The following is a 24,950-nucleotide window of genomic DNA, read 5'->3' as shown; positions in this document are numbered from 1 at the left end:
TGACAGAGCGGAGCATTAATCAAAGTTGATTTTCAGTGTGAGGGCGCAAGTGCCTTTTTTCTGCTGGAGAACTGTTTAGCACAACAGCGCTCCGTACAACAGGGTCCCACTCTTCACTGTAATGGTAGCAAAAGGGGGTCATAAATAATGGATTCAAGATCACTTACACCTCATGAAGCAGGCTACGGCATACGAGGGGATATCACATTTTGCCGCTCAAATTATAGATTTGGCTCTTCTGGCTGCAATTGTAAAGGAAAACAAGACCCTCTCCAAGAGGGCTTCGAAAAGAGTTAAATATGGCGCAAAACACGACGGCAAAACAACAGTTTAGGCACTGTCGCTGGATGATGATAGCTGGAAGCAGGAGGACTGTGGGTAAAAGAACGTCGGATGTTCATTTGCATCCCCTCTGGCAGGCTTGGGGAGCGAACAATCGCTTTTATTTGCAGTGGGTGTCGAAACTACGTACAGTGTGTGTCCCAACTTCCCCTTTACTCTCCTTGGACAAAAATACGAATGAAAAACAGCAGAAATCCTTTTTTTCTTCGGTGAAGATTTGGTCCGTAGATGCTAATGGACACTCCCCTTTATCATCTCGTGTTACTGATTCATATTTGCTCTTCATTGTCTCTGCACTTTAAATGACTACTCCAATCTCCCCTTTGAAAAATGACAGATATAATTACATTTCTAATGCATTCGGAATGCAACTGTCCACTATCAAACCACATTTAATAGAAAATATGAGTATTTATTCAGGATTTCTATGACTCTCCCTCGTGTTGAGCAGTTTGCAGATTAGAACTGGAGAGGTGTTCTTACTTTATCACACACACGTAAGACAAGAGTTCGCTGTTATTACTTTTAGACGATAGCAAACAATGTGATAACCTCTTGTTGTAACTTTGTGTCCTTGTGTCAGTGCTGCTGCGGCTGCCTGTCTTTATACTGCCCCTCAGTGGCAAAACAGGGAAATGGCCAACTAAAAGACAACTTGCCTTCATGTGAACCAATTCTGAAAGTCCTTGCGTTCACGCACACCGTGGCAGACTTCAACATTTCACCATAAAATATGTGGATAAGAATCCCAATAATCTCTAATGTGCCAATGCAGCTGGAGATAAATAGCAGAGAGCAGAGGAGATGATCAGATCTCACTCCATATCTTAATGGGATCCTCTCACACGCCATTCCCATTAATGACCAATCCCCCAATTATGTAAATCAGAGAACGGTCACTAACAGTGAGAAGTTGAAGTTGCTCACATAAACACCAACAGTGTCACATTGCACGTAGCGCTAATTGGCCGCTACTTTTCATATAATTGCAGCGGCTGAGGTCACGTCCTCGGCTAACCTCTCCTTTAAGTATTGTTTTTCAGCACACAAACAGTTAATGGAGCAATTAAGATGGCGCTCACAAGTGCCACTTGTGGGGACCATTTGGCAAGGAGGAGCTGGAGAGAGGCCGACTGGGGAGGCTGTAATCCTGCATGTGGTACACAAGAGTCTTGGACCGGAGGGAGTGGTAAGTCAAGGTGCAATGTGCAACTCACAGGCATCCTATTCTGGTGTAAACTGGCTGTCACTGAACCAGTCCTTCTGCATCAGGCAGAGGAAGGAGAAAGACAGTTCATTAGGTGCCAACTTATATTGTAAAATAAGTGGTCACACTTTATATCAACCATCATTAGTGGTTATTTGCAACTTTTTAATGGCTATCAAAAAAATAGTTCATAGATAAACTAGAGTGTTTATTAACCATTACGGTACCAGACAAAGTGTTGCAAACATCAGCTGCAACTTTTAACTGCTCAGAAATAAATGGTTTATGAAGCATTTCATTGATAACAGTGAAATAACTTTTAACTCAAGTTTAATTACATATAAATGTACTTTTGATTAATGGTGGCTATTACAAAATGCTACCCCTGTAGCAAATACTGAAGCTTAGATGCAGGCAGTAGTGCACTTTCCATACTCGTACTTTGTACTAAGAAATGGGAGAAGTATTAAGATCTTGTACTAAAAAAATGAATGTATGACTTTTACGCGTTAGAGTATTTTTTTTTTACTGTAGTACTTAAGTAGAAAAGCAAAAGTATTGCCATTAAAACATGAATTTCATTAATGAGCTCTTCACTTTAATGTTGAAGCTGGTGAAGGTGTTCTAACTAGTTTGTACACTTTAACTGCAGGCCAGCTTGTGAATTTCTTCTGAGGGATCAAGAAAGCTTTATCTTAATCTACAGTATGACATCATAATCTGTTGATAATATTTTATATTATTGTGCTAAGCCTGCAAAGTAACTAGCAACTAAACGTGTCAGAAAAATGTATTGGATAATACAGTATATAATAGTTGTAGTATAAAATGGAAATCAAGAAGCAAGAAATGGAAATAGTGAAGTATTGTTCTAGTACCTAAATTCAGTACTTGAGAGGATGTACTTAGTTACTTTCCACTAACACACGTACTCATTCACAGAAGCAGCCCTTTGTTCATCGCCGTACAAAACTGTCACTTTATTTCAGAGAACCATGAGTTGAATTTGAGTTAAAAAAAATGCAATAAAAATAAACTAAACATTTCAAGTACACTAGCAGACTTTTGCAAATGACACGATGAAAAAGAACAGTTGCTTTCAGTGGCATCTAACAGCCATATTTATCAAAATTGTGTGTTTAGACAGCGTCGATGTATAAAATAATGTCAAGAGAACATACAGCAGACATTGTGACTTGTTTGAAGGCACACAGTAATAACAGCTTTCCTCTACTTTCTTGGACAGATATTTTCTCGGGCATGCTCACAAATTTCCACTGTGTGACAAGAGGACGGTCAGCTGCTTTACCTCTTTATCGGTATTTAACATGTCACAGTGTTTTCTGTCCACTCAAACGTTCAGTGTCAGTGAACAGTCATAACACACGTGACTGCAGACTGAACCAGCACGGGAGGCACAGAGGACAAACAAGCTACCAGTCATCTCATCACACCATGAAACAGATGTTAACTGACCAAAAGTTAAACACCAGCAAAGATTTAAACTAACAGTGCTGTGAACGTGTCAAAGGGAGATAATGTGAACGCCACCTATTTCAGAGACTAATCCCGGGAGAGTGAGGAGGAGAGACAAAAAAAAAAAAAAAAAAGTTTTCATCTCTTCATCGACCCCTTCTACCACAGACTTTGCCCACCCTCTATGACTAAGTTATGCCCTGTCATGTAGTCGGAGGCGTCAGATGCCAAGTAGACCACTGCAGCTTGCAGGTCTGTCACTTGAGCCAGTCTACCAGCAGGGATATCTGACAGCCAGCGCTGCACCAGAGGCCTCAGACTCTCCGAGTGGATGAGAGGGGTGTCAACAATCCCCCTGAAAAGAGAGATGGAGAAAGTGAGCGAGAAAGAAAGGGGGGGGTGAGACAAAAAAAAAACAAAAAACACAATGAAATCAGAAGGCATCACAGCTCAGAGGCAGGAGTGACAGCGTCGTTTCAGAGCCACCACTTTGGTGACAAAAATAAACCCAATTATCCTCTGAAGAAAGGGCACGGCGTGGCATCTCTGATGATGTTTACTGTGGGACCGGTGGCACTTAAATGACTGGCACGTCTCAGGAGGACCCCCCTGGGTATGTGGGGACGTCTGGCATAATTTGCTCAAAGCCTTTGGTTAAGCACTTATTATGATAGGCAACACATTCCTGCTCTGAAATGAGACTATGTTGAGCTGGAATTTATTAAAAAAAGAAAAAAAAAATATTATAAAAAAAAAAGAAAAAGTGCTGCGGCCCTGGCGTCTAATATCTCAGTCACAACAAATGCAGTTCCCTCCGCTCTCTACAGTTAAATATCACAGACTAACATTTGAATAAATATGTCAACTCAGCCGCCTGCGCCTAATACGAGGCGACTTCTGACTTTCTGCACAATTGACGTGACAGTGACTAAAAAACCGTCAGGCCTGAATCATTGTTCGATGTATCCCGGTGCCTTGATATGGAATTCCAACATTGGATAAATTAGCACTTCCAAGGAGCGTGTGACACCTTGGTTAACATATTCCACCTCAATTATATTTCTCCTCAGCTGCCCTGTTATCTGGAACCTTTGCTGGCAATCAGAGGTACTGTTTTCCCTCAGCCAATTTTCTAGATAATGCAGCTTATCACCGCCGCGGCTAAAGTTGCCAATGGAATCAGGCTCCAGTCAACCTCGCGAGCGCTAATTGTGTCCCTTTTTTATGCATATTTACCGACTGTCACTTCAAAGAAATCAGCGGCCCATTGAGACGCCCAGTTAGCGCGGGGGAGAGAGAATTGCTTCTTTGCAAATTAAAATTAGCAAACAAGCTGCCGATAAATAAAGCTGAGCGAGGCGCGTGTGTGAGGGCTTTGTTCTGGGGCTGTGACTGGGCCTGGCTTGCCCGGTGCCACCGGACGGATTTGCTCAGGGATGGCTGGGGCTAAGGGATGCTCCACTTAACAAACACACAAGGAAACCCCCCCCCCCCACACACACACACACACACACACACACACATGCACAGCCTTTCCTGTGTTCTCGTCTTTTCTTCCTCCACCCCCCCCCCCCCATGCTCAGCTTCACAGACAAATAGATACAAACAAGGCGCCATTGTTGGAGTGAGGTTGCAAATTTGATTCCCTAATTGAATAGAACAATTAGAGCAAGTGTTTGGTTGATTCATCCCTCAAGACGTCATCTAATTAAGCGCTGATGTATTGTTTGAGGACTTAAATTAGTGCATCATTCTCAAATGGGGCTCTTCATATGAAAGCAAACACACTAATCACCACTTCCTCTCGCAGCTCGGTCCCTCGTAACACTCAAGGTGGACCGGTACGTTTTGGCACCGAGTGGTAAAGAGAAGGAGGCCGAGAATAGACGGTAAGAGACTTACGGCGAGATGCAGTTGACGCGTACTCCTCTGTCAATCCACTCAGTGCCCAGAGTTTGAGTCAGTTTGACCACTCCGGCCTTGGACGTGTTGTAGGAAAGCTGCTTCTGGGGATGAGGAACTGCGGGGTATGAAGAAAAATCAGTTACCCAAAATGGGCCCAACACGGCATTTAATGAAATATAACATTTCCTGCACCGTTAATACTGGACATTCTCTGGTTAATATTGAGAAATCTTTCATCTTTATGGATCATTTCTTTAAAGGAAGAAAAAAAAGGCCGTTCCTTTCTCACAAAAGCTGACAACACATACATTTTATGCTGCAGCTCATGCGGTTTCTTGTGGACGCAACATAAAAAGCTCTTCCATTAGCTGCCGGGGACTCTGCGGATGAAGCCATGTAAAATTAATTGCTGATAATGTCCAGTTATGCTCTGTCCTCAGCAACAAAGACAGGGAGCCATTTGTTTGCCTTGACCATCACAGATGCTGCACACTGCATGGGATGCCGGGACAGGGGCTCATTTTCTGCCGGCTGATTAATCATCACAAGGAAGGCTCCAAGTTACATACAACTTTAGTAGTTAACCTCGTCACCCGCCGATCTGACTGCCAAATGGCTTCAGTGTGAGACCGGGATGATAAATACCGGCCAGCTGCAGAGAGGCAGCGGCCGGTCCTGAGGAGGGAAAAAAAAAAGAAAAAAAAAAAAAATGGGGGCTGGAGCATCCCGCGTAAGTTGCTTGGATAAAAATGGGCAGGATACATTGAAAAGTTAAAGGAATAACATGTAAAAGCTGGGACAACGGCGCCGTAGAATGTGAGTGTGGTTGAGTGGGTTTGTGCAGAGTGTGGCGAGATAGCAGAGCGAAGGTAAGATTGGGCTGGGCTGGATAAGGGGTAGGCTAGGACCTCGGAGGAACAGGCGAGGAGGAGCAGAGCCCAGGGCTTACACGCAGATTGAAGGTGAAATCCGACTTATCAGGACAGGAAACACAGCTCAAAATGCCTAACAGCACTAATCCTCGCTCAAGACCTGATGATACGGCCCCAAAATACCATTCAGAAAATGCCTTCATCCTTTAAATAAACCTGCATTGATGTTTTTCGCCGTCTTAAAGAGCAGTAATCCCCAGAGAAGGGAAAAGGAGGTAGAAGGAGAGCATTCACCAAAGCCCTCTTTAACATTCACCCTGCTACTTATTGCCCATTTCAAGTGGGAGAAAACATGCTCTTTATCAGGCTCGCCTTTACATCTCCGATTCTTCGGAGTTCAAATGATGCACTCTTCTTTCCCAGAATGGCAAGGCTGTTGTAATGTACATTACTATGCAGCTGAGATCTGCAGGTGTGAGTCGCAAATCCCTCAGTAAGGTCACCGCGCAGCCAAAAAAACTGAGTGTGACCACATCAACCGCGATATTTCCTGTCTGGGAGTCTTTGAGCTGCTGGCCATTATTGAGGAGGAAAAAAAAAAAAAAAAAGGTGCTTGATGGGACTCTGCGTGTGTGTGTGTGCCTGCTAACACCCCCTCCATGCACACACACACGCACACACACACACACACATTCTATTCAGCAGATGGACAAAAAGCTGTCATTGTGCATTTTAATTGGGCATTTACGGCTGCTTTTTGGGCTTCCACTTGGCGAGAACAGGTCCCATCTGATTACACATTATGACAATATTATAACAGATGTCCAGACCAATAAAGTAAATTCCTGAAGGACTGTACGTAATGTGAGTAATTGATCATTTTTTTTATGCCGGCCTCTATTTACCAGCATGCTCCTGTTTTACAGATTGCCCCTGCAGTCGGGACTGGGGCCCATATGGCACAGCGGTTTACTGGCGATTTGACTATACTGCTGATGAAGTGTTGCTGTTCCTCTGGAGGAACCTGTTGGAGGAGGAACATTACACCGGCGCTGCGAATTACAAGGCTTTTACTAGGCTCTCACTAAACTCTAAAAGTGTCTTCCGCTGTTCAAACAAGGCTGCTGGCACAGGCCGGGGTTTTGCCGCTGCACAGGAACCCTCCCCTCCCAAGTTGGACCTCAGGTTGCCTTCCACATCCTCCAGACAGCTCCGCAGAGAGGGGATGTTTATTATGATGCAAAACTGCCTCTGCGAGACGCAATCACAACACTTTCTCCTGCTCTGCTTATTGCATGCAGGGGTGGATGCATCTCTATAGAACTGTTTAACTGGGGTAAAAGTTGCAGAGGGGGAAAAGAAGCCGGCTAATCCGGTTTTTAATGCGCAGGTTCACTCCGAGGTCCTCACAAACACCAAAACTGCAGAAGGACTTTTTTGTAATGATCTAAAGTCAGATAGGATGATTTTCTGCCCGACGATAACAACTATTTCATGTGATGTGCACTCCTGCACATATCTGTATTTAACTCGCCCTTCCTCCCCCTCCTCCCCCTCCTCCTCTCGAGCCAAACTCTCCACGCCAAATGGAGAGATTAAAAGCAGACATGGAGGGGCTCCAGAGAGAAGGTGGGGGAATAGAATCATCACTCACCTATTAGACTGGCCATGGAGGCTGTGTTGATAATCTTGCCGTATCCTTGCTTCAACATCACTCGACCTGCCGCCTAAGGCGAGGATTCAGGGGGAAAGAGGCACATTAAACACCTTATAATGGCGCTGATATGCTACCAAAAGCCCGAGCAGGGATCAACACAAAAACATGTAATTTATCCTCTGAGACAGATATAGTGGTTAAACAACATTCAGGGCACTTGGGTGGATTTTTGAAGCTGCACATAAAGGGTGGTAGGGCATGTATACAGAGATCCCTGACAGCAGCAGATCATTTAGGACTAATTTTAGTAACTAGAGAGACGCTGAGGCTGGTTGGACCATCAGTAATTAGGTCATACTCTAACCAGTTTTGACGGATAAATTACTGAAGGAAGATCAAGAAACAATTTGGTTCTTTGGGTTGAGCTTCTTAACGGCAGAATTACATCTTTATTATTCTTACTCTTATATTTTGGAACTGGTATACAAATTCTGTAATTTTTAAATTTTGTTAAAAAAAGTGGAATTTTGTTGCAGTGGGAATGGTTCGCTCTTCACCTCTGCATCATACAACACTGCCTCCATGTAACTGAAGCTCCAAATGTGAGCATTTAAAACTTTTAAGATTAAAACAGAGGACTTAGTGTTACTTGAAGGTTAAAAACAGATATAATTAAAAAAAAATGTATTGCATTGTGTTCTTCTTGCCTTATGATTAATATGAATAATATGTTAATTGGATCTATAGCAAATAAATACTGTACTCTCACCTGATTTGTTCCATCATACCTTGCTTTATTTTTTGTTTGTTTAAGATCAAAGTTGAGTCTGATTCTGTAAAGAACTTTAGGTTTCGCAAATACATACAAGACACCTTCATATTAAAAGAATCCATTAATGATTAGTTAATTGTTCTTTCGCAACATTCTGAAGCCTTTTCTTTTAATTTTATAGTTTCATTTTTCTCTCCGTCTTACATGTTTTTTTTTCAGTTGTTCCAGTAGAAAGTTTTTGAAGTGTTTGTCAAAATAACAGGGAAGTGTTTCTGTTGTTCGGAGCAGCATCTACTTTTCATAGCAATTACTAACGCAAGTAAAATAGTAAGTAAAATTACTTTTCTTTCATTTTTCAGTAAAGCTATCAACATAAAAAAAAATTAAAAAAACTTGAAATCAAATTTATGAAACTTGGGTGTTTTGTTTTTTTTTGTTTCACATCACACTAATGTATCACAGTGCCATATAGTGGAGCAAAATAACCACTCTCAGTAATGACCAAACACACACACACACACCTGACAGCACATGAATGTTCCCCTCAGGTTGACGTTAAAGGTTTGATCCCACTCATCTAAGCTGGTGTCTTCGCTGGCTGAGTTCATGTTGATGCCGGCGTTGTTACAGGCGATGTGGATCGCCCCCCATTTGGAGACGACGCTGTCGGTCATCCTCTGGACGTCGTCTGGTTTGCTGATGTCAGCTGTGATAGACATGGCGTTGATGCCTGTTAAAAAAGACGCGCGAGTCTGTTACAATGCCTTTGCACATGTTGGAACATTACGTATGGTAGCAGCAACTTCTATCCTTGAACATTTAGAAGTTTGAGATGTAAAATCTGACTCGAGATGTGCAACATTTTTAAACATCAAGAACGGAGGTTATTGAATTTTACTAGGATTTTTTTTAATTTTCTTTTTCATTTTTGCTGAGTTTAATTCTTTAATAAGAAATGAGAGGGAACATCCCTCATACAGAGGTGCAGAGGAACATGTTTAACCTGACACAGTACATCTTATGCTGTAGTATGCTGCCACCTGCTGGTCAACAACCAAAAGCTGACCTCACTGACAACTCATGACATGAAGCAAGTGCACAAAGCCGGTTTGAATGTTTAAGCTTGCTGGTGGAAGACACTTGTGTAATTACGATCAGTCTCCTACATGACGATCGACATAATGCAGTAATAAAATTGTCTCATTTTGATTGAGTCTTGAGGTATAAACAGTTTTGTTTAACTTTCTGAATTTCCTCTAACAGACAGCTCCTGTGGAGCTGTTGGTCCTGCTACAAAGTTCATTTTCAGCCTAAAAAACAAAACCCATCTGCAAAAATCCACTCAGTTTGAGACAATTACAACTTTGAGGATTATGTTTAAGAAATACATTTCCATTAAAGGAGATTTACAGTGCAGCAGTAATCCACTAACCTTTGATATAAAAAAGTATTTTTAAATGAGCTTCTCATTACTGTTGACTAATTTAAAAGAAGTTAATGTTTAGCACTGGCTTATTTTCACTAACACATCTTAAATAAGAATAAAAATACACTTAGGCCATGGAATACTCCAAATTATATGTATCTTCATGTGTTGACTAAGTGGCAGTATTCATACCAAATGAAGTGGTGATTGTTGAGAGCAGGGTCGTGACTACTAGCCAATTATTTGATTAGTTGAAACTAATCAGCTGCCAAGAGATTATCTTTCATTTACATTAACAAATATTGTATATTTCCAGCATTTCAAATGTGACCATTTGCCGATTTTGCATTCACTAACATTACTGTAAAGTGAATAAATGTGTGTTGGACTGTTCTGATTGAAGTGTTTGTTCATGTGTCATGTAGAACATTTCACTGTCAATGCTGTATCACAGGCATCTGGATTTTGTTTCAGTTTCTTGAAGGCGCATCACTTCTCATCCAAGAGGCTTCCTCAGTTAAAACTAACTGGAGGGGAGTTTATTTTTGAGCCTACAAATGCCCCTCGAGTTAGTTAGAGCTGAGGAAGCCTCTTGGATGAGAGGTTAAACATCTTCAAGAAACTCAAACACGTCCAGCTTCCTACGATACAGCATTAAGATTTACCATGACCTGGATGACTGAGGACCTTCGATTCATTGTGAAATAAATAGCAGATTAATCAGTTATGGAAAAACCTTAGTTTGTGCAGCCATATGAAAACTAGTGCAACTGTGTGACAGTAAAACTCAAAATGCTGGCTCACTGCAGGGCCTGGTGTGACGGGAGCTGAGGACTGAGGCCAAGTGAATATTTTTACATGTTCAGCTGGCCAGCCTGTGCAAAATGATGCCAATATCGTCAAAAACAGAGTTAGTGCATGTTGGGATGCTGTGAACTGACTTCACTCTTGTTCCTACCAAGAAAGAAATGAGAGGATGAGGATGAGGATATCCATACCGGTGGAGGGGCGAGGCAATTACTTACCCTGATGCCCCCTTGTTGAACAACAACACTAACAAAAAAAAAAAAAAAGCCACAAAATTGCTGCCTAACATGCCCCTATAGCAGATGGAACATGATAACGTGCTCTTTAAGGTGGCCCAATGTGACAGTAAAGTGGATGCAGAGCTTTTTAGCCTGCCCTTCTAGTGGAGGAAATGTGATTAGGTGCCTCTAAATGGTTCAGCGGTTCATAGTTCTTGGTGTTATTATTATAGAGGTGTTTATACTTTAAATCTGAGTCACATAAACACACCGTGACTTTCTGTGTGCTGGTTCCTCACTGTAACTGGCTGCTGCCCTCCCCCAACAGCCTGAGTCTCACGGGCAAATCTACATTGGTCGTGTTTAACGCCGCTCACCTTTAAGAAAGAGCTCTTTAGCGACAGACTCGGCTTTGTCTTGATCCAGGTCTACAACGGCCACCTTTGCACCGGCCTCACCCAGGGCATGAGCAAATGCTCGGCCTATGCCCTGCCCGGCGCCCGTCACATAGGCCACCTTTCCCTCAAGACGCATCCGATCGAGGATGGTGAGGCCCTTGACCCCCCGGAAAACTTCGTCGTCCGTTACTTCACTCTGACACAAACAAAGAGAACGGTGCTTTTGTAAGAGAAAGTCCTCAGCGATGGTACGATGACTGCCGGCTCACTGAGGCCTGACAGGGCAGAGGTTAAACAGTACCTGGGCCAGTGAGCGGTCGGAGGTCATAGATACCCGGCGGATAACACTGATGCCATCTCTTAGTGGGATAATGACCTTTAAAACAAGAAGAACACTGTGAAAATACCAACATTCCACCTGCCAATCACACAGAGTAGTAGTAGCAGGTTTGAAACGCACCTGCTCCACACGAGGATCATCTGCGACAAACTGGTTGAACTCTCGGAGCGCCAGCCCGTTGACATCTGTTGTGTCTTTAAGATACACTTTGGCCTTGAAAAGGGAGTTATCTACACATATGACCCCTTGCATCCTCAGCAAGTTGTTGTCCAGAATGAACTTGTAGTAGTTGATGTAATTGTTCTTATCGGCATCAATGAAGACCATGTCAAACTGCTCGCCTGCAGCAGCCAGTTCCTGGAAGGGACAGCAAGTTATTAGGAAACTGGCCATGTGCCCCACAGTTGGTTAACTTATTAGCAACAAAAATACAAGAGTCGGTGATAACCTTTGCCTTGAACTCATGGTAACTACAATGGTAAATGTCGAAAGGTGAAGTGTGACACAACTGTACGGTGCAGTGCAGTAGTTTGTGAAACAGTGCACATGATCCCCTCTGACAGCCCTTCAACATGGACAGGTTTCACACCTTCAGGGTGTCCATGGCAGATCCAGTCCTGACGTTAATCTTCTTGCCGTGCGGAGACTTGTCAAAAATGGGCTGGGCGAAGTCTTTGAGGTATGGCTCTAACTCGCAGGCAACTATGCAGCCGCCCTCAGGAAGCCCCTCGGCCATGGACAGCGCGCCATAGCCGGTGAACATTCCAATCTCCAGGACCTTCTTAGCTTGACTCATGTGGATAAGCATCTTCAGGGTCTGGCCTGCAAAACACACCTCAGAGAGTAATCTATCATCACACAGCCAATCTGTATGTCAACACTGACAATGGAACACGTGACACTGTCCAACCTTCAACGTGGCCGGTGATGCACTCCTTGGGAAGCCTGAACATGGTTTTGCCATCCTTGTGCACCTGATCCCAGTCATGGGAAACTGTTTTCCTACAGTAGGAATGAAAATATTAACCTCACATATAAGTGTTTTGAGTTATATTTGATTATGAGTGGTGAGCCATGACATACCTATAAAGCTCTGCCAGAGGTTCACTTTCCTGCGTGGTCATTTTCTCCAGGTAGTCGTCCAGGCCGCTGGCTATGTCCACCGCTCTCTGCAGGTGACATTTCAACTCTTCAGGCACGTTAGCACTCGCTGAGGCAATCTCCTTGGCTTTTGTTAGGAGATCCACAAGGACTTCCACAGGGGTGTCAGGAACTGTGGGAAAAATAAATAAATAAAAGTAGTGTATAGTACTCAGTGACTTTCTCTAGCCTGCTGGCTGATTACCAAATTATCAAGTGGGACTCCAAGTTCCTCACTACAGGCAAAAGGAGACTGTGCTTTTGAGCAAGTAGCTTCTACACTTTGACTTGCTTCTGCTTCTTTGTTTTTTAGCCGGAGGTCTGCCTTTAATGTCTGTCACTCTGGCTCTTTTTTGGTGGCTTTTCTGTTTCTGGAGTACTTTATAACTTCTGTTCCTGAAAAGGTGCAATTCTTCTTCTTCTTTTTTTTTAAATTATTAATCATCATCATTATTATTATTGTTGTCGTTGTCAGCATCATCACCACTGTTGCGGCATCTATGGATTATGTTCATTATCCAGTTATCTGATAGTGATTTTCTCAGTGAGGCTACCGAATGATTGTTTGTTGTGAAAAAAATAAATAAATTAAAATTTAAAAAAAAGTACATAAATAATTGGAAATACGCACGTTCACGTGGCATGCTTTGTTCACCAAACTTAAATGTATTCTCATAATTATCACAAAATACAAAGAAAAGCAGCAACTAAAATCACACAGCTGACAGCTAATGAAGGCAGGCTGTCTGTGGTAACACGTGGGTGCTGGTCGCTCTGTTAAATGAGACGCAGATATGCACATGGACGACCTGGTTCCCGGAGTTAAGACGCTCTTATTTACTGTCACCCCACCACACCGTGAATGAAGCGCGGCTCTTACCTTTTTCGGCTGGCATGGTGCGTTTATGGGCGGGTCGGTGCGGGCAGCTCTCGGGCGCGGCGGTGCTACCTGCAGACGTGCTGGCGACCGTCTGTTATATCACGGCAACTCTGCACATCGTCTGGGGGGGGAGTGGCCGGTGGCTTTCGTAACAGACGATGCCTCGCATTATTCAACAGCGCTGATTTTTCATAACTTCATAAATTCCGCAACAGAGGACGTTATGACAGACCCACCTGCTGCCAAGGTTATCAAACCTGCCCCCGAAGGCAAGACCGACGGGTTTCGCGTCAGTCTGAGTCACAAGGCGTGCCAGACGCTGGAGGAGTTCAAGCAAAGGTTTAAACTGTGTTTGTTTGTTTGACTGCCCTCCATTAAAATAACTTAAAAAAAAAACACCAAAACTCACACAACTGTAGCTTTAAAAAGGCTGCACTCCATCCAGGTGTGTCAGTGCAAGGGCTGCATTGCTGGCTGGACCCTCACTGGGACAGAGCCAGCCTTCATTTGATTGGCTACACCTGAGATTTCCTGCTATGTCCATTGTGTAGTGGAAGTAATAAAAAAAGACAAGTGTCAGAAGTCAGATGACAGTCTAACTGATGAAGAAGGAGGTTTTTGCTTCATGCTGGTCAGGTAGCTTAGACATTCAGTTTCTCAGAGCCAATAAAGACTCTGTCTGTGTGTTTGACTGCTTTGAATGACTCAATCCACATTACACAGGTGGGTAACAGGGAGCAGGCAGTGGTATATTTCGGTTGATATGTCTGTCACTAATCTCACCATACTGGGTCAAAGGCAGCTGTTTTCATGTCTGACTGTGTGTCTGTATTTTTTTTATCTAACATTCGATTGAAGACCTTGCATTCACTGAGCACCCGGCACCTGCTAAAAAGTAAAGGGATTTTTTTTAACCCCCCTTCTTTATAACAACGGCTGTCCTTGGCTACTTTTTGCCACCGTAGTCTTAATATCTAAGAGATTATGTTCATGTTTAACCACACTTGTGAGTGTGATATTAGACTGAACCGAACTGTCCGGCTGTGTTTGAAGCCAAACGAAGACCAAGAGCAATTTTTTATATCAACATTGAATGACATGACTAAAAAAGTCTGTGAGATGACTTTTCATTTGCCCACTTTAAACTTCCCCAGACGTGTGAATGTGATGATCTGTCTGTGTTTGCGTTAAGCTGAACTTAAACACAGATGGGCTACACAGATCCTAAGGGGTGCACATGTGGAGCTCAAGTTTTTGGTGTTGATCATTGTCTGCTGCTTGTACTTGTTTGTGCTTGTCTTTTAGCCTTGCTGGTTGTGATCAAACTAGTTGTATCATATATGGAAATGTGTACACTTTTATACTACCTGCTACCCCGACAGATACAAGTAGATGATTGCTTATCAAAAGCACATTTATGATTTACCAAGATAGTCTGACTTGAAGTCCTACAGGGACGCAGAATTATTAAAATGATTCATTATTCATTGGCCTTTGATTGGTTAGTAATGGTAGTGAAATTAATTTAAGACAAATGGCAAGCATTTTTACAATAATTTAAATGTGGAGAGCTTCTTCTGTTATTCAGTTTTATATGGTTACAGCTACATTCCATAGGGATTCAACCTCAGGCTAAAACTGTACCAGTAACCTTCCACATGCACGTAATGCCTAATGTTCAAGGAAAAAAATGAGGTCACATGCTCAGTCACCTTTGTTCAAGCACTGAGGGGGAAATCCCTCTTCTGTGTGGGCAGTCACAGTGTCAAAATTCAACTCTCGTGTAGTGAGCCATAGTTGTTGTTAATTTTAAATAATATTGTATTAAACTGTAACTTCTAATTGAAATGCAAACTCCAGAAATGGTGGAACACATAGTGAGCAGATGTCAGGCACTCCAACCAACCACTCTGCCCCACTGTTCTCTCAAGGTCCCCTTCCCAAGGTGGTTTACAGAAAACTGTCCCTGACTACTGTCTACCGGCCGATTCAGGTGGGAATAGAAGGTGGATTAGAGACCTTTCAAAGAGACAGTAACTAAAAAGGATTGTACCATGTAAACCAATGGATATATGTCCCATTTTAGCCCTATAAAGATAAATTATAGGATAAATATGCTTCACCTGGTCTCAAACTTTTTTTTTAGCGATAATATTGTTGACTGTCAAAAAGTTAAACAGAGCTCCTTTGCATTTGCAGGATTTACTAAGAATACCTTTTAATTTCTTTGTCATTTGTCTTAAAATCTGTATTTACTTCTTGGTTTTTTTTTAATTCTGTGCACTCTCAAGACTGCACTGTAGCCTAAAAGTATACCGCAGTCATCCTTCTCTAATTCCGTACAGTGTTGAAGGAGCTAGAGGCCGAGACAAAGGATAAAGACAGAATCAATACAAGGAAAAACTTCTAAGTTTTATATTCCATGATCAAAGTATTTTTGAGCTATTATATTTCAGTTGCTTAATTTTCAAGACTTGCACAGATTTTATCATTCACTTTATATGTTTGCATGTCTGATAGGAAGTGAATGTTTTCAACAACTTTGTAAGGCATCAACGATGCACTCAACGTGTTTGTATAATTTGGACTGTTTACAAGAAACCTCAGCAGGGCACTTTTTAACATCAGTTAAACCATGAGTGGAAAACAGATCAACACCATGAATGAAAATATTGTAGGATGTCCAGTCTGTAGATTTTAACTACAGTGTCAAGGTTGCAAAGTGCAACTGGCTGAACAACCGTCGTCTTACTCCTTTGGTTGACAGTAAAACCCTGCAGTTCCTCACAAGCGCCTTAATTTCATTTGTCCATCCTGGCATACTTCTGAAACATGACGGTGCAACATGGTAGACTCTGCGGCAGAGGACTCTTTCCCTCTGCAAATATAAAAGGCTCATTCTAAGATAATGAATAACATGTCCTCATTCCTAACCCCTTCGTATATGGCAGCTTGGTCAATGGCCTTAAGCTCCAAACGATAGCCCCATTCACATTGCCCTCTCAGGGTGAAAGTTTAAGACTTACAAAGAGTAAAACATGTAAAACGGCATAAAAAATTTCAGATGTGGAAAGGAGGCAAAGTTGCTGTGGCTCTGATCTGTCTGAATGGAAAAACTGGAGGCGCGGGTCAGTCATGTATTTGATGATGGTGCTCACAGTCTGATAACTCGACAGATCCTTCACTCATCAAATTTAAAAGAAATGACCCACAAAGCAACGTTACATGAACAAACAACAGTAATTTGGCAACTGGTAATGTCTTTGGCAACTTACATGAGAAAAAAAAAATACTGTATCTGTCATCCTGTCTGTCCTACTGACTCTTCGTCACATTTCTGCCTACAAAACAGCATCTGTCCCTGGCAGCAGAGCCAAGCGGTAATTATTATGGAGGGTGATAAATGACGTAATTCAGAGCAAAAAACTTTAACTTTGTCTCCTTCCACTACTGTGTTGTTGCAGTAACTGTCTCTTACACGGAAAAAAATCACTACAACGGTCAGCCCTACCAATTGAGAATTCAGAGAACCTTCCCCCAGAAAACAGCATGCCTCCTTGTAAGTGAGAGTCACCCTGTGTGAGCACTGTTTACTGATACCAATTATGTTAACAAATAATCTAGAGAGAAAAACATAACTTTGTCACTTTCCAGGATGCATTGTGGGTCAGGATCTCAATCACAACACATTAGAACAGCATCCATATGAGTATAAAAAGTCAGCGGGCTCATGTTTAGATTACCAGGTGACACATGCTGAAAAAACCACACAAACATCATCATCACGTGTACAGTCACTTCTTTTTTGGATCCACGGCTCTGACGTGCTCCATGAATTGACACACTAGTGTGGCTTTACACCAGAGCTGCTTGGTTCAGTGTGAACACACAAAGGCTGAGAAATGGTGAGCCTTCGCTGCAGCAATAATGCGGGATCAAAAGGGCTTCTGATGCTCTACCCCTCCAGCATGCATTTGCACATGAAGGGTGATCAAGTTAGCAATAATATCAAAATCCAATGGCCAATTAGGCTTTCAAAATGAAGCTTGCTGACAAACTTTTACCATATAACGACATATCTGTTGCACAGCTGGGGGTTTGGTTAGGCTCCTTGATTAGATTTAGGAGAAAAAAAACTGCTTTGTGTTAATGTAACATTCAGTCACGCTACCGACCTAACTCACATTATGTGATTTACTGTAGTAAACTTACTTTTCATAATATACTCTACATAAACTTGAAAACTAATGATCAAGTTTGCTAAAACTATAGTCTATTCGGGAAATTCCTACAAATGAGTCAACCAACTACCCCAACTGCCACCTATCTCTACAACACCACTGCCAGGAGCTTCCAAGAATTATGCTAGAGGAGTAACTGAAGCTTTAAACTTTCAAGCGTTAGGAAACCGACCAGGTATTTTTGACATGTTTTTGCCTCCGGTGTTGTTAAAAACCTGCTTATCTGCAGCAGAGGTATGTTAATGACTCTGTGCAGACACTGACAGAGATGTGCCAGATGGATTATTTTAATGAAGTAGTAATTTTGAAAGAAAAATGAAACAGTATGTGATTCTCTTGACCAAAATCACAGTTACATTAATAAATGACCTAAATGAATGAATGTATGAATGAATGAATGAATTATATGGCTATGTAATGCATTGAATTGATACAGAAAACAGTCATTGAAACAGGTGTTACCTCACAGTTGTGTAAGCAACTAACACATGTAATGACATGTGAAACAGGGTGAAAGCAAATGCTCCTCCCTTATCTCAGGGGCATCCTCCTAATACTATACAGTATTTAAAGACTCCTCGTGGGGAAGCTTTTCAAAATTCAGACTTTACAGTAAGTGGCTCTGTTCACACCTCTCAACACGCAGCCAAAACTGCAAGAATGGGCAAGGTTAATGTAGCAGACAAAGACACCAAGAAAACCAAAACAGAGTTTTGCCTGGTGCGAGTCAAAGGTACCTGGAAACGCAAACTTGCAAAGGAGGTCAAAAAGGACACAGGTGAATGTGTCTCTGCTGCAAAAATGTGAGTATAACATAATTCTTAAATCACCATCTTTAAAATATATTAAATAAATTAAATAGAACGTGTGTTACAAGCTGCATATCATGTCATAGTACTGTATGCTTGCCTATTGTGTCTGTTTACTTTATTTAACTTTATAACTAATATTTATTCAGATTTAGTATGCAATAGTTTATGCTACCTCTGACTCTCTTAGTACACTGTGAAAAAGTATGCTGATTCATTTATATGATGGTGACACTGACAGACAGTTACGTGGTCTAAAATCTACAAACTAAGTTTTTTCTAACATCATGCATTTATCATTTAGGCATCAGTATGCAGTAGTTAGTATTTACTTGTCTGTGTTACACAAGCAAAAATAAGCTCCACATTTGGATTAGGCGATTGGACTGACACTGCAAAAATTTGAGTGAAAACAAAATGTCAAATTTTGAGATCATATCCATTCTAGTGTGGAGGCAGCATTGGGATGGGATGGGAATGTATTGTTGCCAGTGTATTTCAGTCACACTAAGATTATGCTGCTTGGTTCAAGTTGACAAAAGTTGTGGTCATAGTGAGGGAAACTTAAACCGAAGGTTGACTGCTTTAGGAGATAAGATTAGAACGGCAGTCTCCAATGTCAGTGTCACATGATGTGTAAACCCAGTGACCTCCAAACCAAAGAGGCTTTGCACCTAGCAACGTTTGCACAAGTTCAAGAGGTCAACATACAGTTGGTCCTCTTGACATTTGAATAAACATACATGCTATCAACCTCTGATGAAAGTAGTGACTTTGGTTAGACTGTTCACCAAACTCTGAAACAAGATTCTGCAGACATATGATTTTACTGTATTTGAGCAAATGGGTACCACCAGACTTGTAAAAGTGCCACAACATAATTTGAACAAATTTGAGATTGGACTGTGATTATTAATATTTGTCAGAAATCCATAAATCCTATTTTGACTTATGTGTGGCCCAAGAGACAGGCTGACATTTTTTCATAAAAAAGTGAGAGTTTGTACGACAGGTATTTCACTTTGGTATGAGTTTCGCCCCTAAGTTATTCATCTTCCCCGAGAAGGCTACACTTTGTCAGTTTAATAGCTTACTGCCAGAGGTAATAACAGACATACAGAAATGTCTGCTGTCAATCAACCTAACACCTTTAGAAAAATGTTGAGGGGACATGTGGATGCTTGAGGGTAATTCTTTCTACATATTAGTTACAGCTAAACAGAAAAGTGTTGTGGGAAAATCGTTTCATAAATAGGCTCTTGTGCTCTTCATTTGACTTGACAACATTTAGATGAAGAGGGATAATCCAGATCTGTAGATGGTGAGGATTTAATCAGTGGTCAAATGTTGAAAATAACCCTCTTTAGACAAAGTTAAAGAAAATTAGATGTAATGTTGGTAGTGCCTCATTTTCTATCCTCTCCACATGATTACCCTCAAGGAAAGTCTCAGTTATAAAACAGCTGCATCGATTCCTGACATGATTAATGTTTTTTTTTTTTTTTTTTTATTTCTTAATTGAATATGAAGCAGACCTGAATGTTAAGAAATGTCACACAGAGGATGCTAATCTGCCTCCTTTGTGAGTTTTGGAGACAAATATTTTAGTGTTTTGTCATGTTTGTTACCTTAGGAAGAGAGTGCTCTGATAATAACTTGCTTTTTCTGCTTCTAGCCAAAACAGGGACAAGGAGATTTAGAGGCACTGATGTTTTTAATTTCTTAGTGGTTGGGATATTCACTGTGTTGTAGCTGAATGTGGTCCTTGAGACTCAGTCTATCTAACAGAGAGACCATTTGAGAAACTGATGCTGAGTAGACAAGAGCCCCGTTGAAATCAGCTGTTGTTTTATGATCTGTACAGCTTGGCAATGCCTGGCCAAGGTTGCTGATATCAGTGGACTATTTGATTTTGCAGCAGGTTGTCATTTGCACTGTTAAAAGCTCTATTAAAGTAATTCTTACTTCATGTTTTCTTTTTTGAAAGCAGTACTTGGTCTGCTTTAGATTCATATTAGAGTTTGATTTAGTTACTCATGTCCTGTTGTTTTATGCAAAAGTTTTTGTTATGTGTGATCCCAAATACTGTTTGTCCTTAAAATTCTAGAAAGAATGCCTCTTTAATTGGTTGTTCATCTTGTGCTTTTTTCTTGCAAATATAGTATATAGTATTAAGTGGGATGAGCACCTGAGAAAAATAGAGAAAGCACCATAAAACACAATACTGTAATTGGTACCCACTCCATTATAATGACTACGTCTTCATGTGTTTTGTGTGGCAGCTATGAGAACACCACAGAAATGGGCACCACTTGGACAGTGGTCAGCCCCATCGTCTTTACTTACCAGGTAACTGAGAGCCAGGACCTGCTGGACCCAGCCAACAACACACTTCTACTGGGCCACATCACCGACGCCCAGCAGCTGGAGGACATTAAGAAATCAAACAAGCCAATCAAACGCTTTGTGGTCGTTGACCAAGAAGTTCACAGAATCTATGGTGCCAAGCTGACTGAATATATGGAGGCCAACAATGTCCAGTTCAAGATCTTGGCTCTACCCACCACCGAGGAGAACAAATCCATGGAGATGGCCTTGAAGATCCTGGAAGAGGTCAACAGCTTCTCCCTTGACCGCCGCACTGAGCCCATCATTGCCATTGGTGGAGGGGTGTGCCTGGACATCGTGGGCCTGGCTGCCTCGCTCTACAGAAGGCGGACCCCTTACATCAGGGTCCCAACCACACTGCTATCTTACGTCGATGCCAGCGTGGGGGCAAAGACAGGGGTTAACTTTGCAAACTGCAAGAACAAGCTGGGTGCCTACATTCCACCTGTTGCTGCCTTCCTGGACCTGACCTTTATACAGACTGTTCCACGAAGACACATCTCCAACGGGCTGGCAGAGATGTTAAAGGTACGTTTACACGTCTGTAACGATTTGTCAGACATAATGTACTTCAATGATATGTCTTGAAAACTTGAGGTAAACATGCATTGTCAAGTATTTTTACCAGAAGATAGTCAAAGTTTGCGTATATGTTGCACAAAACTCAGACCAGCCAAACATCAAGCAGGTACGCAAACACATGGCATACAACTCTGAAAGCCAGCTAATATTTTTTACTGGTATGTCTCGGGTGCATGGGTTGTGTGGGTGTCTCCAAATGCGACTGTTATTTTGGTTCATGTGAATATAAATCAGAGGTGAAGACACCAAACAAAGAAACAGTCTAAATACAGAGTGCTGCTTTTGCTGGTTGTTGCACCCCCATAAACATAGGGCTCATAATACTTAATAGGAAAGCAAAACCTTGAATAAGGTGCTAGCTATTCTGGAGAGGCAGTCAATGGTTAGGCACTGCAGTTTCACACATGGCATTTACAATACAGAGCCTATTCCAGGGGTCACCAAAGGGACATTTCAAATTCCACTGAAGGCAAACGTGTTAACCTGACACACTAACTGACTCCCAGATGTGATGTACTCACTTTCCGTGTGTTTTGAACCGCTCATTTAAGTTTTCTATGTGTTCTCTCTGCAGATGGCCTTGATGAAACACAGAGGCCTCTTTGAGCTTCTTGAGAAACACGGCCGTGTGCTTTTGGACACTAAACTACAGGGCGCCTCACATGTAACTCGGATAGCCATCACGACGATGCTGGAGGAGCTCGCCCCAAACCTTTGGGAAGATGACCTTAACAGACTCGTGGACTTTGGCCACCTGATCAGTCCAGCATTAGAGATGGTAATGGATCCGTCATGGCAGATGATATTATACATTTACAATATATTGTACCTAGTACACACTTGATTCTACGTAAGCCCACAGTTGCTATGGATGGAGTCTAAGATCTCCACATGTTCTGTCCTTTGTCCTCACATTATCTCGCTTTTTCCTCATCATATAGAAAGTTCTCCCATCTCTGCTGCATGGTGAGGCAGTGAACATCGACATGTCCTACATGGTTTACGTATCCAAAGAGAGTGGTCTAGTGACAGAGGAGGAAAAGCAAAGGATCATCAGCTGCATGGTGGGCCTGGAGCTTCCTGTCTGGCATGAAGACTTCACCATGGAGCTCATACAGAGGTCTCTGCAGGACAGACTGAAGCACTCCGGAGGCCTGGTCCGAATGCCACTGCCTGTTGGTCTTGGGCAAGCAGGTGAGAATCACTTGCATATGAGATCGTCTTTATCTAAACAAACACAAGAGAACTCAATATATACTCAGTAGCAAATGAATGAGATTTCCTTTTTACTGACACAAAAACTGGTAGCTCTCCATTCATCGATGGCTAGCCAAGTAAGCACATTTAGCTATTGCACAGTGAGATAATTGAGCAGGCATTGATCCACCTGCTTCTTGCCAGGAATAAGAACGTTGCATCAAAGCGGTACTCAATACAGTTGACAAGATAAAGGTGACAATGTATGTTTCTTTATGTTCCATTTTTAGTTTTATGTTGTGACAACAGTGTGCTTAATCACTGGTCAGGTTTAGGCACAATAGCCATTTGGTAAGGCCAAAGAAAAGCTTTTTGTTTTGGCTTACCTGGATCTGGAGTGGTGTCAAGTTTATGACCAAGAGTCAATAGCGATTCGTTTTTAAGTTACATAAGAAAGTTAAAGTACATAAACGACATGGTTACATCATTACTCAAGTATGATCTATTCCGAACCAAGCTGTTTTTGTGTCTAAACCTAACCAATGAGCGATCATTTGACAACATTACAAACCGTCCAAAAGTCATAAAAAAGACATTTTATAAAAACGTCATATGTCATAAACTGCATGTGAAAAACAAGTTTTATTTTGAAAGTCTAGCCAGATGTTTCTGCATATCATTATTACCTTGATCCTGGAGCCCTTCATGTTCAAGACCTTTGCTAGAGGTGTACATAGAGTGTCATAATCTGAAACTTAAAGCCACTGACCAAGTATTTGAAGAGTTGGGAGTAACATGTTGGATTTGACATTGTAGAGTGGATTATATAATATGAAAGTGTACAAATTTACAAATTTTCCCAGTAAAATGTGTTGTATGTGCTGTTATTCAGACAGTATAATTAATGAATGCTCGTTTTGCTCTTTTCCTCCATTGCAGAAATCTTTAATAACACATCTTGTGAGATCCTGCACAGAGCTTACGAAAAATGGTGTGATGAGCTGAGCATCACTTCTGGCAACAGCTGTGACCCTTAACCTGGAGATCTACAACTGTTTCACTTCAGTCTGTTTTCATGATGATTTGTTTTTTTCCTTTTTCTTTTTTTCTTTATATATATATATATATATATATATATATATATATATATATATATATATATATATATATATTTTTTTTGTTTGTTTGTTTGTTTTTTTACATTTTTTATGAATGTACTCTCTTACTCGCTTTTGACTTTTCAGACTTTTTCACAATCCATTGTTCTCATGATGAAACCAGATAGTGTTTGCATTCTAAATGAATATTAAAGGTTGTAAAACATATCAAATTAGAAAATATCCTTTTTTGTTTTTAACCTTTTAATACTCCTGTTGTGTTTTTTTTATAATCATGCATGTATAGCATTAACTAGCCAGTCATGTAACAGGCAGCTTTCTCATTGGTTTCTTGTTATGTCTGTAAAATGATTACTAGTTTGCAACATTAAATTGTGTTACTGCTTATCAAACATTGTGCACACTCTCCGTACTTTCATTGACATTTTTTCTGATGATATGTGTAGTAATTCTAACTTTTGAAGGGCAGGGCAACACCACTGCACACAGATGAAAGTTAAACCTGTAAGTTAAATCAGCATGGACACATTTTTTGTCAGGCTAAGCTAACATTCCCAACACAAACCTTACAAAAACAGCAGGAACTAGCCTACTGTCCACCCCAAAAAACTCATTTTCCATTATTGTTCTCCCCGATTCTTATTTTCTCAATTGATTTTATTTTGTGGGAACACTGAAGGCAGCTAACTTCCGGGTTGATCCAAAAATATGGCAACATTGAACTCTGTTAGCACCAAAAGAATTATTTCACCCAAAGCTTAGACTCACAGACAAGCTGCCCAGAAGTGAAAGCAAATAACATGATAGCTGTATTAGCTACTGTACTGGCCTTTAGTGCTAATCAGTACAGAAGAACAAACCCACAACTCTGACACACTGTCACACAGTCTACATTGAGTAGGTGAGGTTCACATTACTACCTTAGCCAAGTCTTAGCTATAGGTGTCTTAGCTATTAAGATGCCCAAAGCTAGCAGATAGAGCAGCATTAGCTTTCACTGGGAATCCCCTATGGCCTCCTGACAAATGTCCAGTGTCAAAAAGTCTATTAGTCATTCTTGTTTACTGTCGTTTCTGTCTCCAACAACTGCTGAGTGAAATATCTGTGTGTTTACCTCCACCTCACCTCACCAGCAATTTGCTAACTTGCCTGCTCTTGAGAATGTTGTAATTAGA

The 24,950-nt window shown here is 41.4% G+C and overlaps 2 protein-coding genes across 6 annotated transcripts; one reads left to right on the top strand and one right to left on the bottom strand.

The window, feature by feature from the left end:
* Positions 1-2,504: 2,504 nt before the first annotated feature.
* On the bottom strand, positions 2,505-13,966 carry zgc:113054 (uncharacterized protein LOC541322 homolog). 3 transcript variants are annotated; one of them, XM_037102469.1, is made up of 13 exons: positions 13,850-13,966; positions 13,677-13,759; positions 13,441-13,583; positions 12,504-12,693; positions 12,331-12,422; positions 12,010-12,242; positions 11,541-11,777; positions 11,382-11,456; positions 11,060-11,276; positions 8,753-8,961; positions 7,457-7,529; positions 4,928-5,045; positions 2,505-3,380 (listed from the first exon to the last, which is right to left on the bottom strand). In XM_037102469.1, exons 3-13 carry the CDS (start codon positions 13,454-13,456, stop codon positions 3,185-3,187), a joined length of 1,656 nt encoding a protein of 551 aa, XP_036958364.1. In that variant the 5' UTR covers positions 13,457-13,583; positions 13,677-13,759; positions 13,850-13,966; the 3' UTR covers positions 2,505-3,184. The 3 variants fall into 3 exon arrangements, with proteins under 3 accessions (XP_036958364.1, XP_036958366.1, XP_036958367.1); XM_037102471.1 differs by lacking the exon at positions 13,850-13,966 and having other exon boundaries at positions 13,677-13,833; XM_037102472.1 differs by lacking the exons at positions 13,441-13,583; positions 13,677-13,759; positions 13,850-13,966 and adding an exon at positions 13,192-13,352.
* Positions 13,967-14,027: 61 nt separating this feature from the next.
* On the top strand, positions 14,028-23,727 carry eevs (2-epi-5-epi-valiolone synthase). 3 transcript variants are annotated; one of them, XM_037102474.1, is made up of 5 exons: positions 14,028-14,163; positions 20,773-21,406; positions 22,035-22,238; positions 22,402-22,654; positions 23,597-23,727. In XM_037102474.1, the coding sequence occupies exons 1-5, from the start codon at positions 14,141-14,143 to the stop codon at positions 23,692-23,694; spliced, it is 1,212 nt and encodes a 403-aa protein (XP_036958369.1). In that variant the 5' UTR covers positions 14,028-14,140; the 3' UTR covers positions 23,695-23,727. The 3 variants fall into 3 exon arrangements, with proteins under 3 accessions (XP_036958369.1, XP_036958368.1, XP_036958370.1); XM_037102473.1 differs by lacking the exon at positions 14,028-14,163 and adding an exon at positions 18,294-18,484; XM_037102475.1 differs by lacking the exon at positions 14,028-14,163 and adding an exon at positions 20,204-20,411.
* The last annotated feature ends 1,223 nt before the right edge of the window (positions 23,728-24,950 follow it).

Source organism: Acanthopagrus latus, chromosome 6, assembly GCF_904848185.1.
Source record: "Acanthopagrus latus isolate v.2019 chromosome 6, fAcaLat1.1, whole genome shotgun sequence".
NCBI lineage: Eukaryota > Metazoa > Chordata > Actinopteri > Spariformes > Sparidae > Acanthopagrus > Acanthopagrus latus.
The sequence above is the reverse complement of the archived record's forward strand: the minus strand, read 5'-3'. Positions and strand labels throughout refer to the sequence as shown.